Genomic DNA, 17,324 nt, shown 5'->3' with positions numbered 1-17,324 from the left:
CAGCTCTTAGCAAACTGTTGTAAAAAAATTGTGTTTGACCAAAAACAATGCTATTTCTCTGTAAGCAAATTGACAACAGACTTTCAGCACGCTTATAGAGAAGGGCACTCAACATGTACTGCACTGACACAAATGACTGATGATTGGTTGAAAGAAAATGAAAATGCACAGCCAGAAGAGGACTGGCCACCCCTCATAGCCTGGTTCCTCTCTAGGTTTCTTCCTAGGTTTTGGCCTTTCTAGAGAGTTTTTCCTAGCCACCGTGCTTCTACACCTACATTGCTTGCTGTTTGGGGTTTTAGGCTGGGTTTCTGTACAGCACTTTGTGATATCAGCTGATGTAAGAAGGGCTATATAAATACATTTGATTTGATAATAAGAAGATGGACTTCAGTGCAGCCTTTGATATGATTGACCATAACCTGTTTTATGGCTTTTCAACCTCTGCCATATTGTAGATTCAGAGCTATCAATCTAAAACTCAGAGGGTTTTATTTAATGGAAGCCTCTCTAACATCAAACGTGTAGGGTGTACCGCAAGAAAGCTCTCTAGGCCCTCTACTCTCTTCTATTTTTACCAATGACCTGCCACGAGCATTAAACAAAGCCTGTGTGTCCATGTATGCTGACGATTCAACCATATACATTTTTTACATTTTAGTAATTTAGCAGACACTCTTATCCAGAGCGACTATACAGTAGTGAATGCACCCACTTCATTTCATGCATTTTTCTTTTGTACTTGCCCCCCATGGGAATCGAACCCACAACCCTGGCGTTGCACACACCATGCTGGCATTGCAAACACCATGCTCTACCATGGTGTTATACAGTACCAGTCAAAAGTTTGGGCACACCTATTCATTCAAGGGTGTTTCATTATTTGTACTATTTTCTACATTGTAGAATAATAGAGAAGACAAACTATGAAATAACACATATGGAATCATGTAGTAACCAAAAAAGTGTAGTAACCAAAGAATTAAAAATATATTTCAAATTCTTCAAAGTTGCCACCCTTTCCCTTGATGACATCTTTGGACACTCTTGGCATTCTCTCCACCAGCTTCACGAGGAATGCTTTTCCAACAGTCTTGAAGGAGTTCCCACATATGCTGAGCACTTGTTGGCTGCTTTTCCTTCACGCTGTGGTCCAACTCATCCCAAACCATCTCAATTGGATTGTGGTTGGGTGATTGGAGGCCAGGTCATCTGATGCAGCACTTCATCACTCTCATTGGTCAAATAGCCTGTACACATCCTGGAGGTGTGTTTTGGGTCCTTGTCCTGTTGGAGAAAAATAAACGATAGTGCAAACCAGATGGGATGGTTATCGCTGCAGAATGCTGTGGTAGCCATGCTGGTTAAGTGTGCCTTAATCTAAATAAATCACTAACAGGATCACCAGCGAAGCACCCTCACACCACCTCCATGCTTCATGGTGAGAACCACACATGCGGAGATCATCCGTTCACCTACTCTGCTTCTCACAAAGACACAGCGGTTGGAACCAAAAATCTCACATTTGGACTCAAGCAAGTCTCTTCTTATTAGTGTCCTTTAGTAGTGTTTTCTTTGCAGCAATTCGACCATGAAGGCCTGATTCACGTAGTCGCCTCTGAACAGTTGATGTTGAGATGTCTGTTACTTGAACTCTGAAGCATTTATTTGGACTGCAATCTGAGGTGCAGTTAACTCTGGGTCTTCCTTTCCAGTGGTGGTCCTAATGAGAGCTGGTTTCATCCATAGCGATTGATGGTTTTTGCAACTGCACTTGAAGAAACCTTCAAAGTCCTTAATGTTCCATATTGACAGATCTTCATGTTTTAAAGTAATGATGGATGTCATTTCTCTTTGCTTATTTGAGCTGTTCTTGCCATATCTTCTGTGTACCACGCCTACCTTGTCACAGCACAACTGATTGGCTCAAACGCATTAAGGAAAGAAATTACACAAACTTAACAAGGCACACCTGTTAATTGAAATGCATTCCAAGTGACTACATCATGAAGCTGGTTGAGAGAATTCCAATGTGCAAAGCTGTGATCAAGGCAAATGGTGGCGACTTTGAAGAATCTCAAAAACAGGTCTCTCTCGGCTAAGAGTTGAGGAGCGACTGACTGCATCACTTCTTTTTATAAGAAACATTAATTTTGACAAGCCTGCTCCCACTCCCCCTCTCCGGCAGACAGGCTGCCCATCATTACGGGCATCAGCGCTCCATTGGACTCACCTGGACTCCTTCATTTTGTTGATTGCCCCATCTATATCTGTCTATTCCTCAGTTTGTTCCCAGTGTCAGCATCAATGTTGTTTTGTTGCATGTCCGTTATTTATTAAATGTTCACTCCCTGTACTTGATTCTCATCTCCCAGCTTCTGTCCTCACAAATGTATTGAAAATTCCAAATTGTTTGCATAGTCAACTTGCACACATCTCTATGACACACAAACCTAACTGACCAGACATGCCACCAGGGGTCTTTTCACAGTCCCTAAATCCAGAAAAAATGAAGTATTATATAGAGTCATTATTGCATGGAACTCCCTTCCATCTCATTATGCTCAAATGAACAGCAAACCTGGTTTAGAAAAACTGAAGTAACAGCCCAACGTTTTTCCACTGTTTGACCTAGATAGTTTGTATATTGTATATATAGGCTATGTGTGCCTTTTTTAAATTTGTTGTAGTTCTGTCCTTGAGCTGTTCTTGTTTTTTGATGTTCTGTATTATGTCATGTTTCATGTTTTGAGTGGAGCCCAGGAAGAGTAGCTGCTGCTTTCGCAACCGCTAATGGGGATCCTAATAAAATACCAAATTCCATATACAGCGCAACCCTCCAAATCTTCAAACTACAGAGTAACTCCCCAAACTTCTAGACTGCAGCATATCTCCCCAAACCGTTCTGTGCCGTTTGTGTGGTATGTAAATGTGTATCTCATCACAACATCTGACATGGATAGAGTTGGGAGAAACATTTAAGAAATAAAGTGAAAAACAGGCAATTTAATATTTTTTTTGTAGTTGTGTAAATGTGATTATTAAAACGGATCATATTAATCAGTAACAAATAAATACTGACCCAGAGAGATTAGATGGTTGACATCACCAGAGTGACTATACTTATTGATTATTATATGACTTCATATCAAATGTTTTACCTTTTATACATTTTTCTACAGAAATAAAGTGAGAAACGGTAAGAAATAGATTCAGAAATAAAGTGTAAAAATGTAAAATGTAAATGTCTAGTTCTGTAAATGTGGTGATTAAAACTGATCATAATAACCAGTAACAAATAAATAAATATTGATAAATACTGACTCAAAGATATTAGACATCACCAGAGTGACACTACAACTGATTATGACTTCCTATTACATTTTTTTTTACATTTTAGTCATTTAGCAGACACTCTTATCCAGAGCAACTTACAGTAGTGAATGCATACATTTCATTTCAAACATTTTTTTTTTGTACTGCCCCCCGTGGGAATCGAACCCACAACCCTGGCACTGCACACACCATGCAGGTGTTACAAACACCATGCTCTACCAACTGAGCCACAGGGAAGCTATCACATTTGACCTTTCTACAGTCAAATACCAGTTATTGACCACAGTTTCAAGCGTCATTAAATGACAATTATCAAGTTTAGAAAGACCGATGTTGTATAACCAGACTTTTCTAGAGAGAGACAGAATTCCTAGAAAAATGTTTTTTTCCTCTGATAGAATGGATAGGTTGAACTGGAGCTTTGTGAATGGAGGTAAGTCGGACAGAAAACCAATCTGTGGATTTACCAACACATCTCTAATACAGGTTTACAGTATATTACATTATGTCTAATACAGGATTATGTTCCCCTCTGCGTCAGTCAGGCGGCAGGACAAAGCCGTTTCATTTAGTAGAAGTCAACAGTATTCAGTCGACCTGTTTTATATATGGTTAGGGCTATGTCTAAACCTGTTTTTGTATAATGGTGACTTGCAGAGTAATAAATGATCTGGTCTATCAGCCATCACACCTTTTGTAAATGTATACGTTGCTCCTCCTACGTCTGGGCACCCAGCCAAGCACCATGACACAGCAGAATCTACAGCTACCAAGCGCTAGTGTGTGTGTCTACGTGTGTAAACCTCTGTGAATCATTGATGAAAACACAAAACCTCCCCTGGCAGATTTCACTAGCCACTACAGCTTATGATGAGATGTGAGTGTATATAAGGAGTAACTCAGATGACCCTGCCGCTACAGGGACTACACCTGGACTAGAACCACATGACTTTCTCTGGGAGCAACCTTGCCTCAGAGCAAAACGTATGACTCAAATCCCTGCCACTCCATTTAATATGATACTTCACGTTAGGTTACATTTCATTGGCCTACCAATGTAATAGCAGTCGTACAATAGCATACAATTCATATAGTATCCTACGTCTTGACCGTACCAGTTTGCTTTGACTCGTTTAGTAAGGTATATTCTGTTCAACTGCTTTAGTGTGATATATTACATTCGACAACTCGCAGATGCCATTTTTATGTCTCTGTGTCCAGTACGGAGGAAGTTAGAGGTAGTTTTGCGAGCCAATGAGTTACCCATAGACTTCCAGTCATTGTGCTATCTGCTAGCAGATACCCACAGCATGCTAGCAGACACACATAGACTTGCTGTCATTGTGCTAACACTAGTTAGCAATTGCACTAACGCTAGTTAGCAACTTCCTTCAAACTGCACCCAGAGACAAACATTTTATCCATGAGTTCATCTGACTCTGGAGAATTAGCTAAATGGCCTCTGATAAAAATCCCAAAGTATCCCTTTCAAATCAAATTTTATTGGTCACATGCGCCGAATACAACAGGTGTAGTAGACCTTACCGTGAAATGCTTACGTACAAGTTCTTAACCAACAACGCAGTTCAAGAAATGGAGTTAAGAAAATATCTACTAAATAAACGAAAGTACAATTCTTTTTTTTATAAGTAACACAATAAAATAACGAGGCTATATACAGGGGGTACCAAGTCAATGTGCGGGGGTACAGGTTAGTCGAGGTAATTTGTACATGTAGATAAGGGTAAAGTGACTATGCTTAGATAATAAACAATGAGTAGCAGCAGTTGCCATGGCCATTTGATTAATTGGCTTGGGGGTAGAAGCTGTTAAGCAGCCTTTTGGACCTAGACTTGGCGCTCTAGTACCGTTTGCCGTGTGGTAGCAGAGAGAACAGTCTATGACTTGGGTGACTGGAGTTTTAGACCATTTTTTGGGCCTTCCTCTGACACGCCTAGTATTTAGGTGCAGGATGGCAGGAAGCTACCCTCTGAAGCGCATTACGGTCAGATGAAGAGCAGTTGCCATACAATAGTGAAGGTGAAGAGGTGGTCACGGGTCAGATGACAGAAGAATGGAGGACACTGAAGCAGAAAATCCTTGAACCACAGTGGTATATTTACTGGGTAGTTTGTCTGTGCTGCATAACAAAGGAAACAAAATAACATGTATCCAATCAAATTCATATTCACAAAAGTCAAATAATCATTCTCATTATTAACATGAGGTAATTCAGCAATTCAGTTCAATAGGAATTCAATATGAAGCATGATTGAGTCACTTAGGATCATAATCATGAATGATAATGCAACCTTGCCGATCAATTATTCAATCTAATCTCAATCAGTGTGATATCATAATTACGTTTCATATTTCATACTTTCAGGTTTGTCTAAATATGTACATGTCATTTCGTTACAATTTAACCAGATATCAATGGCATAATTGGCCTGCGACAATCTGTAGGGCAGTGATCATTAAACAATAGATTTGAAGTGCGCGCTCTTAGCCGCATTCTGCGGTAATAACTACAAAATGGCCTCCAACACCACTCGGGAAATTGGATGCAGTCTATCACAGTAGCATCCATTTTTGTCACCAAAGCCCCATATACCACCCACCACTGTGATCTGTATGCTCTCGTTGGCTGGTCCTCGCTACATATTCGTCGCCAAACCCACTGGCTCCAGGTCATCTCTAAGTCTTTGCTAGGTAAAGCTCCGCCTTATCTCAGCTCACTGGTCTCCATAGCAACACCCACCCATAGCACTCGCTCCAGCAGGAATATTTCACTGGTCATCCCCAAAGCCAACACCACCTTTGGCCGCCTTTCCTTCCAGTTCTCCGCTGCCAATGACTGGAACGAATTGCAAACAAATCAAAAAATAAAATTAAATTAAAAAAAATAAAAAAAATCACTGAAGTTGAGGACTTATATCCCCCTCACTAACTTTAAGCATCAGCTGTCAGAGCAGCTAACCGATCGCTGCAGCTGTACACAGCCCATCTGTAAATAGCCCATCCAATCAACTGCCTACCTCATCCCATATTTGTTTTTCTGCTCTATTGCACACCAGTATTTCTACTTGCACATCCTCATCTGCACATCTATCACTCCAGTGTTAATTGCTAAATTGTGATTACTTTGCCACTATGGCCTATTTATTGCCTTATCTCCTTACTTAATTTGCACACACTGTATACAGATTTTTCTATTGTGTTATTGACTGTACGTTTGTTTATCCCATGTGTAACTCTGTTGTTTTTGTCGCACTGCTTTGCTTTATCTTGGCCAGGTCACAGTTGTAAATGAGAACTTGTTCTCAACTAGCCTACCTGGTTAAACAAAGGTGAAATAAAGAAAATGTATACAAATAAAATGTAACATATACTAATTAGTGTCTCAGATGTACATTTAGTCAATGTTATGTAACCTAACATATCATACTAAATGGCACCGATTTTTGTCAAATATGATCTCCACCCGGCACAGCCAGAAGAGGACTGGCCACCCCCCAGAGCCTGGTTCCTCTCTAGGTTTCTTCCTAGGTTCCTGCCTTTCTAGGGAGTTTTTCCTAGCCACCGTGCTTCTACATTGCTTGCTGTTTGGGGTTTTAGGCTTGGTTTCTGTATAAGCACTTTGTGACATTTGCTGACGTAAAAAGGGCTTTATAATTATGTTTTTGTACTTTTACCCCTTTTTCTCCCCAATTTCATGATATCCAACTGGTAGTTAGTCTTGTCCCATCGCTGCAACTGCCGTACGAGAGCCATGAGTTCTCCGAAATATGACCCTTCCAAGCCGCACTGCTTCTTGACACACTGCTCGCTTAACTTGGAAGCCAGCCACACCAACGTGTCAGAGGAAACACCGTACAATTGGCAACAGAAGTCAGCTTGCAGGCACCCAGCCCACCACAAGGAGTCGCTAGAGCGCGATGGGACAAGGAAATCCCGGCCAAACCCTCCCCTAACCCAGACGACGCTGGGCCAATTGTATGCTGCCTAATGGGTTTCCCGGTGCTGGCTGTGACACAGCCTGGGAACAGGGTACATTGACTGATTGATTGTAATGTTGGTTCTTACCATTGTGAGACATGCCCACCACCAGGCACTTCTGAAAGCGACAGTACTGACACTTGTTGCGGCTCTTCTTGTGGATGCGACAGTGCAGGTCACAGTGGTCATAAACCAGCTTCAACCGGATGGTCCGACGGAAGAACCCCTGGACATAGAGACACAGGTTTTATTAGAGAAGGGAGAAACATAAGATAAAAATTAATTGTAAATGGGCACAACTTGACAATTATTCAGTTTTTTTCTCTTGGTGGTTCTACGCCTTGCTCTAAACAGTAGGAAGCAGGTTATTCAGTTGTGAAGACCCTCCCACTCTGTCTGCCGTATTCTCTCTCTTTGCTTTTGTTTTCCTTATTAGGATGTCGGTGGGTGGAGCCGGGAGGGTTGTCAGCGACATGGGACACACCTGGGCTGGGTGTGTCCCAGGATAAATACACCTCTTCCCCATTCATTGAAGTGACTCTCTCCAAGCAGACACACTGATATTGTGGTTGTGGCATTTTTGTGGCCGTTTCGTTTGTTTGCTTTGGCACCTTTCAACACCCCTCATTATCACATTTATGCACGCAAACACTCATTTACACTACTGACTACACACACCATTGTTAATTGTATTTAGTTTACTTCAGGTAATAAATATATTTTGTTATTCCTTATCTCCACGTTGTCTCCCTTTTTGGTTATGAACTTCGAGCCGGTTCGTGACACAGTCAACCTTTTTATCTGTTGGTTATGGTGATAGTATTAATCAAAGTGCAGCTGCCATCTCCCATAATGCCCTTTGCTTTGTTACAGGTGACAGTTTTGATACTCATCCCTGCATCCTGTTTCAAAAAGTTGTCTGGACTTCGCTAAAGACCCATAGATTTCTACATGACTCTCTTTTTGTTTACAAGGCACTACTTCATAAACTTCCGTCTTATCTAACTTTGCTTTTGAAGTATAGACACCGGAGTTGCCTAACCTGTTCACAGGATTGGTTAACTCTTGAGGTTCCTAGGGTCTCAACCGCGCTAGGTAAATCTGCTTTTAGTTTTAATGCACCATATCATTACTGTAACAACATTCAAAATACATTTCATCTTGATGTTCTGGTGCCGTTCGGGCAATTTAACCCCTTCAAGACAAGTAATGACAGTAAAGACATCTCTCCAACCCTCATCAGCTCTTTCCTATAAATAGAACTGTTGATTCTTGGCCACTGACCACTTCTTGTGTGGAGCGAGTTGTTTTGATTGTAGTGAGCGCCGTCAACAAGTTGTAGCTAGCTCCCCTTTGTCTGTGCCCCAAATGTGTAATTCACACTACGACCTGTGAAAGGTGATGGGGTGGCTTGCCCAGATAACCATGTAATGGACCTAGCTAGCACAAAACATGGTACAACAATTATTGGGCACAGACAACAGTACAAAGAGCAGGAAGGTAGAGACAATACATCACGCGAAGCAGCCATAACTGTAAGTAACAGTGTCCATGATTGTGTCTTTGAATGAAGAGTTGTGCATAAAACTGTCCAGTTTGAGTGTTTGTTGCAGCTCGTTCCAGTCGCTAGCTGCAGCAAACTGAAAAGAGGAGCGACCCAGGGATGTGTGTGCTTTGGGGACCTTTAACAGAATGTGACTGGCAGAACAGGTGTTGTATGTGGAGGATGAGGGCTGCAGTAGATATCTCAGACAGGGGGGAGTGAGGCCTAAGAGGGCTTTATAAATAAGCATCAACCAGTGGGTCTTGCGACGGGTATACAGAGATGACCAGTTTACAGAAGAGTATAGAGTGCAGTGATGTGTCCTATAAGGAGCATTGGTGGCAAATCTGATGGCCGAAAGGTAAAGAACATCTAGCCGCTCGAGAGCCCCCTTAGCTGCAGATCTATAAATTACGTCTCTAATCTAGCATGGGTAGGATGGTCATCTGAATCAGGGTTAGTTTGGCAGCTGGGGTGAAAGAGGAGCGATTACGATAGAGGAAACCAAGTCTAGATTTAACCTTAGCCTACAGCTTTGAAATCTGCTGAGAGAAGGACAGCGTAACGTCTAGCCATACTCCCAAGTACTTGTATGAATTGACACTATTCAGCTGAATCAAACTATCAATGTAACAAGCAGTTTTTTTTAATGTAATCAGCTGTGTAGTGCTAAGGCAAAAATGAAAACCCATTTGGGTGCCTAGGACCAGGAAACAATAATCTAGGTCTTCTACAACACCCAGGATCAAGAAACACTGCCCAAGGGCTGGGCTACTACAGGATCAGGAAACACTGCCCAAGGGCTGGGCTACTACAGGACCCAGGAACAGGAAACACTGCCCGAGGGCTGGGCTACTACAGGACCCAGGAACAGGAAACACTGCCCTAGGGCTGGGCTACTACAGGATCAGGAAACACTGCCCTAGGGCTGGGCTACTACAGGACCCAGGACCAGGAAACACTGCCCTAGGGCTGGGCTACTACAGGACCCAGGATCAGGAAACACTGCCCTAGGGCTGGGCTACTACAGGACCCAGGAACAGGAAACACTGCCCGAGGGCTAAGCTACTACAGGATCAGGAAACACTGCCCGAGGGCTGGGCTACTACAGGACCAAGGAACAGGAAGCACTGCTTCTAGGTCTTGGACTAATACAGGACACAGGAAAAGGATCGGGAAAATCAAATCTAGGGCTAGGACAACTACAGGACCATTGATCAGGATCAGGAAACACTGCTCTAGGTCTAGGCTACTACAGGACCCAGGACCAGGAAACACTGCTCTGGGGCTAGGCTACTACAGGACCCAGGACCAGGAAACACTGCTCTGGGGCTAGGACTACTACAGGACCCAGGACCAGGAAACACTGCTCTAGGTCTAGGAACACTACAGGACCCAGGACCAGGAAACACTGCTCTGGGGCTTGGACTACTACAGGACCAAGGACCAGGAAATACTGCTCTGGGGCTTGGACTACTACAGGACCAAGGACCAGGAAATACTGCTCTAGAGATAAAACTACTACAGGGACCAGGATCACAAAACACTGCTCTAGGGCTAGGCTGCTACATGACCCAAGACTAGGATCATGAAACACTCACCTAGGTCTAGGACTACTACTACTACAGTACCCAGGACTGGGATACACTGCACCAGGGCTAGGCTACTACAGGATCAGGAAACACTGCTCTAGGGCTATTCTACTGCAGGACCCAGGACCAGGAAACACTGCTCTAGAGCTATTCTACTACAGGACCCAGGACCAGGAAACACTGCTCTAGAGCTAGGACTACTACAGGACCAGGATCAGGATACACTGCACTACGGCTAGGTGACAACAGGACCCAGGACCAGGATCAGGAAACACTGCTCTAGGGCTAGGACTACTACAGGACCAGGACCAGGAAACACTGCTCTGGGGCTAGGACTACTACAGGACCAGGAAACACTGCTCTGGGGCTAGGACTACTACAGGACCAGGAAACACTGCTCTGGGGCTAGGACTACTACAGGACCAGGAAACACTGCTCTAGGGCTAGGACTACTACAGGACCAATGAATGCGTGTGATGCCATGACTACAATTATTCAAGCCCAGGACGAAACTGTGCCATTGTACCCTTGAGCAACGCCCTTAACCCCCCACTTGCTCTCCAGCCAGGGATGTTGCACTGCAGGGTGTTTGGAGAAGCATAAGACACATTTCTGTTCTAACCAATGGACAATACAGTATCTATTCTCTCCATGGTCTTGTCTCAAGATGACTCTTCGCACATCTCTACAGCCACACCACTGTTGCCTCTACTGCACAAGTATTCCATGTGTTGTACTTCACTGCCATTACTGTGTGTATGGCTACTATTTCAGTGTGCTATGTAAACTATCCTGTATTTGTATTTATTATGGCTCCCCATTAGCTGCTGCCAAGGCAGCAAGAAAACTTTAGATGCTAATTTAGATTGATGCATTCATTCTATAATTTAAGACATTTATTCTTGTAAGTACTGATTTATTTGTTATGTATTAGTCTATCAATTATTTGCCTTCCCGAATGGCGCAGCGATCTAAGGCACTGCATCTCAGTGCTAGAGGCATCACTACAGACACCCTGGTTCAAATCCAGCCTGTATCACAACTGGGCGTGATTGGGAGTCCCATAGGGCGGCGCAAAATTGTCAGTGTCTGCTGCACACCGCCCCCTACGGCCGTTGCTTCTCTGCTGCACACCGCCCCCTACGGCCGTTGCTTCTCTGCTGCACACCGCCCCCTACGGCCGTTGCTTCTCTGCTGCACACCGCCCCCTACCGGCCGTTGCTTCTCTGCTGCACACCGCCCCCTACGGCCGTTGCTTCTCTGCTGCACACCGCCCCCTACGGCCGTTGCTTCTCTGCTGCACACCGCCCCCCACGGCCGTTGCTTCTCTGCTGCACACCTCCCCCTACGGCCGTTGCTTCTCTGCTGCACACCGCCCCCCACGGCCGTTGCTTCTCTGCTGCACACCGCCCCCCACGGCCGTTGCTTCTCGCCACTATCCAGGCCAAGTAGCCCCCGTCCTCTGTAGTGTCTGGCTGGCTAGCTCTGCCTCTGACTTCTCCATACACTGACTAGACTACATATAACCCAGCTTTATAAGTAGACCTTGTTTACTTTTCGGCTTGTAACATGCACTTGACATGTTGAGTTCTCTGGGGCAGCTAGCTAGACAGATGTAGATTGGGGCCGCGTGTTCTAAATTAGTTTGTTATTGTTTACATTCCAAAAAAGGTCTGTAGGTATATATTGGTCATATGACCATCACAGCTCTGAGTCCCATAGGCCCTTGAGCTAGGAGTTTACCTCCATACTGTTACAATAATAATAACAGTAATAACAACAGTAGTAATAATAACAATAGTAATAAAAGGAGTAAAAAAGTATAGTAATAATCAAAATAATAACACTAATAATGTATTTTTTTTTTTTTTGCATTTAACGGCAAGTCAGTTAAGAACAAATTCTTATTTACAATGATGGCCTACCGGGGAACAGTGGGTTAACTGCCTTGTTCAGGGGCAGAACGACAGATTTTTACCATGTCAGCTTGGGGATTTGATCACTGGCCCAACGCTCTAACCACTATGCTACCTGCCACCCCAAACAATAACACAAGTAATAATACTATTAATACAAATAAAAATATGATAATACATAGTATTTATTTAGTGATTTTCAAGGACCCAACCTAGAAAGAGGAAGCTGGGGAGAGACTGAGGCTCCACCTCAATAAAGAATGTTTTAAACATCTGACCCTGGTTGGCTGACCCCAGCAGCTCTTGGCTTCTATCCTGATCCTCATACTAACGTACCACAAGATAATAGAACAATGAATACTGACTCACTGCTAACACTCTGCCTTGAAGTAGATACACACACACTGCTAACACTATGCCTTCCGGTTGATACACACACTGCTAACCACACTGACTGGCAAAGTATACTGATACATTCATGACTACACACACTTTTATGTTTTCTTGAAAGTAAGCACATATTTATCGGAAGATAGGATCTGTTTCAGAGAACGAAGGGTGGAAATATGCCTCACACCTCTGGTTGCCCTTCGTATGATTATTTTTATTCAGAGAAGTTGTGTCAGTCTGTCTAAGATGTTCTGCCATTGCAGGCTGTGCTGCTCGGGGAAGGAAACTATGTATGGGCTTGTGGTTAAAGTGACAGACAGACCCACATTAAGTGCAAGAAATGTTTAACTTGGTTGAGAGCAGGCAACTTTTGACCCTGTCTGTCAGCGTGAGTTTAAGCCTCTTTAGGGTGTGAGGTTATAGCACACAGGTAAACAAAGGAGACATACAAACACAGAGTAGTAGTACCTTGCAGCCTTCACAGGCATGGACTCCGTAGTGGAAGCCAGAAGCTTTGTCTCCACATACTCGACACTCTATGTTGAGTAGGGAAGCGGTGGTGTCGTCCTGTAGCTTGGAGTAGAGAGGACTGCTGTCTGAATGCTGGGGAGGAGACTCTGGCTCCAGCTTTATACAACCTGAGGGACAGCAGAGACACAGACAGAGGTTTATACAACCTTCGGAACAGAACCGACAGAAACACTGATACAAAGACAGAGCAGGGTCACACAACATGCACATTCATATAGAAGAGATGTTGTTGTGTTATTTTCAAATGCTAGCAAATATTTGAGCACACACAGGTCTCACCGTGTCCCTCCTGAACCTGGCTGTGGTTGTACATGTGGTCCATGTATGCAAGGTGGTGGCCTAGGGCAGGACTGGAGCCAGGGCTGGGGGAGGGCTGGTAACCCTGGCCAGGTCTAGGGCTGAGGTGACTGGGGCTGTAGCTGGGTTGGTAGTGGTGGGCCTGTGTGGGCCTGGGGCTGTGGCTGGCTTGGTAGTGGTGGGCCTGCGTGGGTCTGGGGCTGTAGCTGGGTTGGTAGTGGTGGGCCTGCGTGGGTCTGGGGCTGTGGCTGGCTTGGTAGTGGTGGGCCTGGGTGGGTCTGGGGCTGTTGCTGGATTGGTAGTGGTGGGCCTGGGTGGGTCTGTAGCTGGAGATGGTGGGTCCGTGTTCGTAGTCCAGGCTAGTGTAGTCCAGGGTGGTGAATGGTTTCATATCCAGAGAGTGAGAACTGTCATCAAGCTCCTCCAGGTGTACAGGGGTCAGACTGATGCCCATTGGCCATGCGAGGAGCTGGGTATCCACCATGTCTGTTAGAGCGAGAGAAGAAGAGGGGGAGGGAGGGGAAGAGGGGGAGGGAGGGGAAGAGAGGGAGGGAGAGTGTGTCAGGATCTGTGTGTGAGAGAGTGTGACAATGTGGTAAAAGACTAACTGATACAAAACATAGAGTCCTCCCTTCTGTTTCCCTCAGGCTTGTCAATGTGAGACCATTTCAGACTGCGATGAAAAAGATATGTGAGCTCTTTGTTGTTCTGTAATAAACCTTCTGCATGTTTGCCATCAATGCCATTTGAGACCCTCCTATTCCTACTAGTCTACAGAACTGTGTTCATAGTAGGGAACCTCCCAGTGAAGTCTACAGAACTGTGTTCAATCTCAGAACAGAACATATCCTGTGAGATAGTGAACTGAACTCTAACTTGGTTGACCCCCAATCAGTGACTGATGAAAACCACTGCTCTGAACCCATGGGATGTTACACTCAACTTTATATAACCAAGGCTATCCTTCACTATTAACAGATACCAGGGGAAATACTCCTCCTCAAAACAAACAGATCATTTATAACATGGGGTCTAACAGTACCAGCCCTAGTAGTAGGCTAAGCAGATAGATCATTTATAGCATGGGAAAGTGTTAAGATGAAATCTAACAGTACCAGGCCATAATAGTAGTCTAAGCAGCGAGCTCTTGGAAATACTGTGTGTACATATTTAGTTATTTAAAAATGTAATTGTGTTTTATTGCATACATGTGGTGGTTTTGACCCACAGACTAGCAGATAAACTGGCACGTCAACTCTTTTTGGCTTGGCGAGCTAGCTGGCTAATAATTTTTGTTCAAATTATGCATGACCTGTCCCCAACGTCAATGGTTGTGAAGATGGGGAAAGGTCTGTCCGTGATAAAGATGTTCTGCTTTTTTGACACAACAAAGCAAGTCCTGCAGGCTCTAGTTTGATCTTATCTTGAATATTGCCAAGTCGTATGGCCAGGTGCTGCAAAGAAGGACCTAGAAAAACTGCAGCTGGCCCATAACATAGCGGCACGTCTTGCTCTTTACTCTTACCAGAGGGCTGATATAAATGCTATACATGCCAGTCTCTCTTGGCTAAAAGTAGAGGAGAGACTGACTGTGTCACTTCTTGTTTTTATAAGAAACATAAATGTGTTAAATTCCAATAGTTTGCATAGTCAACTTACACACAGCTCTGACACACACACACACGTACCCCACCAGACATGCCACCAGGGGTCTTTTCCCAGTCCGCAAATCCAGAAGAAATTCAAGTGTATAGTATTAAAGAGCCATTTTGCTCAAATGAAAGGCAAATCTGGTTTCAAAAAACAGATAAAACAACACCTCTCCCCTATTTGACTTAGATAGTTTGTGTGTATTGATATGTAGGCTTAGTGTTTGTGTGTATGTATTGATATGTAGGCTTAGTGTTTGTGTGTATGTATTGATATGTAGGCTTAGTGTTTGTGTGTATGTATTGATATGTAGGCTTAGTGTTTGTGTGTATGTATTGATATGTAGGCTTAGTGTTTGTGTGTATGTATTGATATGTAGGCTTAGTGTTTGTGTGTATGTATTGATATGTAGGCTTAGTGTGCCATTTTTACATTTGTAGATCTGTCCTTGAGCTGTTATTGTGTATTAATGTTCTGTATTATGTTTAATGTGGACACCAAAAAGAGTAGTTTTATTTATTTGCACCAAAGACGACAAGTGATAGACAACAATACAGGTAAAACAATTTTTTTTTTTAAATGTGCAGGTGTGGTTGGAAACCCAAGGGCTGATAAATTCTACACCACAAAAAAAACTATATACAACACATAAGTACAAAAATGAAAAAGGTTTTTAGGTTTTATTTATTCGCACCAAAGAAGTGAAAGACAAAACAGTACAGATAAAAACGGGTTAAAACAGTGTGCAGGTGAGGTTGGAAGACCAAAAGGGCTGATATGAAAACCACACCACAAATATAAGTACAAAAAAAAAAACTTTGTTCAATCAGTTAAACAAAGCATATTAACTATAATTATACATAATATACTCAGTAAACAGGAAAAAACATGTTTGATTATGTATGTGCGTGTGTGAGTGTTACGCTACAGGGAGGGGATTATTGGGTAGTTTGGTTCATCAGGCTGACCAAGTCTTCGCTTGAAGTTATTGAGGGAGGATGGGGTTTTGACAACGTGAAAATAAGAATTCCAGAGTATGGTACCTCTGTATCTGATAGTAAATTGTCTATGTGAGGTGTGGCAGTGGGGAGGGTGAAGGTTATCACAGTGTCTTGTTATATCAGTGGGGAGGGTGAAGGTTATCACAGTGTCTTGTTATATCAGTGGGGAGGGTGAAGGTTATCACAGTGTCGTGTTATATAGATGGATTCTTTGTAATGGCGCCGGAGGGGATGGCTTACGTTTTACATTCTCCAAACCAACTGTGCTATTTAGAAGAAAAAAAGGGTGTTGTTGTAACTTATATTTTAACTTATTTTGTACATGATGTTGCAGCAACCGTCACTTATGACCGAAAAATAACTTCTTGACATCAGAACAGCGATTAAAAAGAAAAAGGGGACGGTGGTCAGGCTGCCTTCTGAGAATTTGTAGGCGAGTGAGTAAATCCCTCTACCATCAGTCCTATTAGCCAACTTGCAACCATTGGATAACAAAATGGATGAGCTCCGGTCAAGGATATCCTACCAACGGGACATTAACCGTAATATCTTATGTTTCACCGAGTTGTGGCTGAACGACGACATGCATAACATCCATCGGCCAGATAGAACAGCTGCCTCCAGTAAGACAAGGGGTGATGTTCTGTGTCTATTTGTAAATAACAGCTGGCGCACTATATACCAAGAGAGTTATCTATATTTTTCGTAGCTGTTTATTTCCCACCACAAACCGATGCTGGCACTAAGACGGCACTCAACGAGCTGTATAGGGCCATAAGCAAACAGGAAAATGCTCATCCAGAGTGGCTGGGGACTTTAATGCAGGGAAACTTAAATCCATTTCACCTAATTTCTACCAGCACATTTGGGGCAGCAGGTAGCCTAGTGGTTAGAGTGTTGGGCCAGTACCCGAAAGGTTGCTAGATCAAATCCCCAAGCTGACAAAAAAATATGTCGTTCTGCCCCTGAACAAGGCAGTTAACCCACTGTTCCTAGGCTGTCATTGTAAATAAGAATTTGTTCTTAACTGACTTGCCTAGTTAAATTAAACTAATGTTTTAATGCTAAA

General features: G+C 43.4%; 1 protein-coding gene across 4 annotated transcripts in view; it reads right to left on the bottom strand.

Moving 5' to 3' along the window:
* pparg (peroxisome proliferator-activated receptor gamma) overlaps nucleotides 1-17,324 on the bottom strand; it is a 92,754-nt gene that overhangs the window by 31,413 nt on the left and 44,017 nt on the right. For 3 of the 4 annotated variants that reach the window (XM_029692695.1, XM_029692698.1, XM_029692696.1), the window contains 3 exons: nucleotides 13,578-14,090; nucleotides 13,245-13,414; nucleotides 7,423-7,561 (listed from right to left, as the gene is read on the bottom strand). In XM_029692695.1, coding sequence (XP_029548555.1) covers nucleotides 7,423-7,561; nucleotides 13,245-13,414; nucleotides 13,578-14,090 — 822 coding nt within the window. The remainder of the gene's footprint in view (nucleotides 1-7,422; nucleotides 7,562-13,244; nucleotides 13,415-13,577; nucleotides 14,091-17,324) is intronic. The other variant, XM_029692697.1, reaches the window with a different exon arrangement.

Source organism: Salmo trutta, chromosome 16 (genome assembly GCF_901001165.1).
Source record: "Salmo trutta chromosome 16, fSalTru1.1, whole genome shotgun sequence".
In the NCBI taxonomy this organism is placed as follows: Eukaryota; Metazoa; Chordata; class Actinopteri; order Salmoniformes; family Salmonidae; genus Salmo; species Salmo trutta.
This window is presented reverse-complemented; position numbering and strand designations above follow the sequence as displayed.